This window comes from Fukomys damarensis, unplaced genomic scaffold (assembly GCF_012274545.1).
Source record: "Fukomys damarensis isolate Sample0158 unplaced genomic scaffold, DMR_v1.0_HiC HiC_scaffold_24, whole genome shotgun sequence".
In the NCBI taxonomy this organism is placed as follows: domain Eukaryota; kingdom Metazoa; phylum Chordata; class Mammalia; order Rodentia; family Bathyergidae; genus Fukomys; species Fukomys damarensis.
Window position 1 is genome coordinate 9,941,449 of NW_022900936.1, and position 2,664 is coordinate 9,944,112.

At 51.7% G+C, this 2,664-nt stretch overlaps 1 protein-coding gene across 1 annotated transcript in view; it reads right to left on the bottom strand.

Moving 5' to 3' along the window:
- The window catches only part of Il10rb (interleukin 10 receptor subunit beta), a 24,393-nt gene extending 23,021 nt beyond the window's left edge, over nucleotides 1-1,372 (bottom strand). The window contains exon 1 of the mRNA XM_010608658.3: nucleotides 1,224-1,372. Coding sequence (XP_010606960.1) covers nucleotides 1,224-1,312 — 89 coding nt within the window. The 5' untranslated portion in view covers nucleotides 1,313-1,372. The remainder of the gene's footprint in view (nucleotides 1-1,223) is intronic.
- Between the last annotated feature and the right edge of the window lie 1,292 nt (nucleotides 1,373-2,664).

Here is a 2,664-nt window from a genome sequence, read left to right on the forward strand (position 1 = left end):
CAGGGCCTCACTATGTAGTTGAGACTGACCTGTAACTCACTTTGTAGCCCAGGCTGGTCTTGAACTCACAGCGATCCTCCTGCCTCAGCCTCCCTCAGCCTCCCAAATTCTGGGATTACAGGCGTGTGCCACCACACCTCACGTAATAATATGAACTTATTTTAAACCAAAACCAATTTTATTTTCTGGTACCGGGGATTGAACTTGGGTCCTTGTGCTTGCGAGGCAGGCGGTAGAACCACTGAGCTAAATCCCTAGCCCCCAAAAACAAATTTTTAAAAACCTAACATGTGGATGAAGATTAGCTTATTCTTTTTTCTAGGTGTTTGGCCTTGAAGGCCTCGGGTGCGTTCCTAAAACAATAGCTACATGGAAGGAGGGCAGATTAAGAAAATCTAGACGGGGATTTTCTCCTGCTTCCCCAAAGGGTTTGCCCACTTCCTATGTTTGAGTCACACGGGAAGCATGTATGTCAGCTCACCCAGCAGCCGTGTGTACCTGGGTGAAGGTGTGTCCCTGTCTGCCTGTGGCAGATGGTGGCAGGCTGCCAAGAGAGAGCTGGTGTGGACTTCCTTCACTAGACCCAGGGAAATACGGTTAGGCAGGACAGTCCTGCTGAGATAATCGTCTAGGGTGACTGTCATCCTTCCGAACAAGGGCTGTTGCCAGCCGACAGCTGTCTGACTTTCAATTTTGGGAGGCAGCTGCACGGACACTGAGGGCCCACTGTGCAATTCAGTTCATCTGTGCCACTGGGGCGGGGGGCAGCTGGTATAGTACCAAGGGTCTTCCTGACTGCTCTGCAGGCCTTGGTTTTTTTGGACGGCTTCCACTTGTATACTGTTGGCTTCTAACAATACGACTCCAATAACCGCAGATGACAGCAACAACATTTTGTTCTTAAACAACATCAACTGTGACAGATGAGCTCGGATCCACACAGCACCACTGTGGCTAATCCATCTACACACAAGATAAAATATCTATCTACCCACAACCCTATTATAAACAAACCATGAACAAACACAATAAATCAAAAGAGGGAAAGGATGACCCTAAGAATCCCCTGCACAGAGAGAAAAAGGTCAGCAGGGAGGCTCCCCTGGGCTGTTACAGTCACACAGATGACACCGTCAGATTCCTTCCATCCTGTGGCCTAGCCCAGAACTAGCCCAGGGTCACTGTCCTATCGCACCTTCCTGCCAAGAGCCTCAAAGACTCACCTATGGTACTGGGCTGTGAAAGTCAGGTTCCCTCTGGTAAAAGCAGGCGAGACCCATTGCAGAATGTTCTTGAAATTAACTGAATTCATCCTGACATTTTCAGGAGGTGGTACTACCCCTAAAGCTGTAAAAAATGAAGGAAAACATTTGCAGCCATTTTTCTTCTAAAAGATTTCCCAAGAAAATGACCACATCCACAAGCGATACAGCACTGTCTCCCTCATGGGTGGTGGGTGGGGCAGTTTAGGTGACCAGGCTGAATTTTATTCCAAGAGCCATGGAAAGAAATTTCAGGGTAAGGGACAGGTGGGAGGCAAGAGTGAAGTGGGGACAGGTGATGGGACCCAGATGAAGTTGGCCGTAGAAAGTGCAATGGGGTCGGGTGGGGCTGGCGGATTTCAGACTCATTTCCAGAGATATAAACCCTGGATTTAGTGATAAATTTGACGTGGGGAATTTGAGGTTGCTGTCCTTCTGGCTTACGCGCCTGGTACTCCGACTAGAGCTAGGGCAGGAAACCCCAATCCCATTTTAGCTGGAGATGTTCCAGAAGGGACTTTGGAGACACAGCTGGACTAATAAGCCCCGATTTGGGCTAGAAACAGAGATTATTTTTTAAGCAGAAAATTATAAACAAAAGCAGTGAGAAGAATATAACCTCGTAAGCACCACCTATTACCCAGCTGGTACCAAGGACACACAAATTTGAAAGTCAGGGGCCTATTTATTGTCAGGCTTCAGCAGAAATTCCCCAGGTTAGTGTAGAGGGAGGAGAGCAGAAGGCGTGGTCACGAAGGTAGTTACAGCCAGATCTGGGAGAGGAGGATGTCAAGAAAGCTTGGCAGGAGGGGAGGGGAGACGGACTCCCAGCGCAGTTCACACTGGAGGAAGGAGGGGCCGTCGCGCTGTCTCCAGCTGGGCAGGTGCACTCACCTCACCACCCACAGAAAGGGTTTTATTGGTTTCAAACTCTGAGGCATAGAATTGGGTCGCTGAGGGGCAGAACTCAGATTTCGGGGCGCCTAGGACCGAAAAGGATGGTGTGGGAAGTGGCGACAGCGATGGAGACCCTTTCAGCCCCCGGGTCTGGCGGTGGCGGAAGGAGGGCACAGGAAGGGAGCGTTCCCTGGGGTAGGAGCTGGGGTGTGTGTGTGGTGGGCCTCCCCTCGACCCACTGCACTGCAGGAGAGTGCAAGCTAGTCAGGGTGGTCGCGGAAAACAACTTTAGTTAGAACCCGCCGGGAACCGCCCCTCCCCCAGTCTGCAGTCTAGACCGTGCGTAATCCGGGTGCCCCGGGGTGGGTGGGGTTCCTGCTCCGCGGCGGGGCGAGCAGTGCAGAAACTCTTGCCTCGAGGCCTGATATGGCCCTTTCGGGGTGCAGTCAGCCCCCCTCCCCTTTCCGGAGATCCTCGCCCAGCTTGTGTGGCGCAGCGCAGCTAG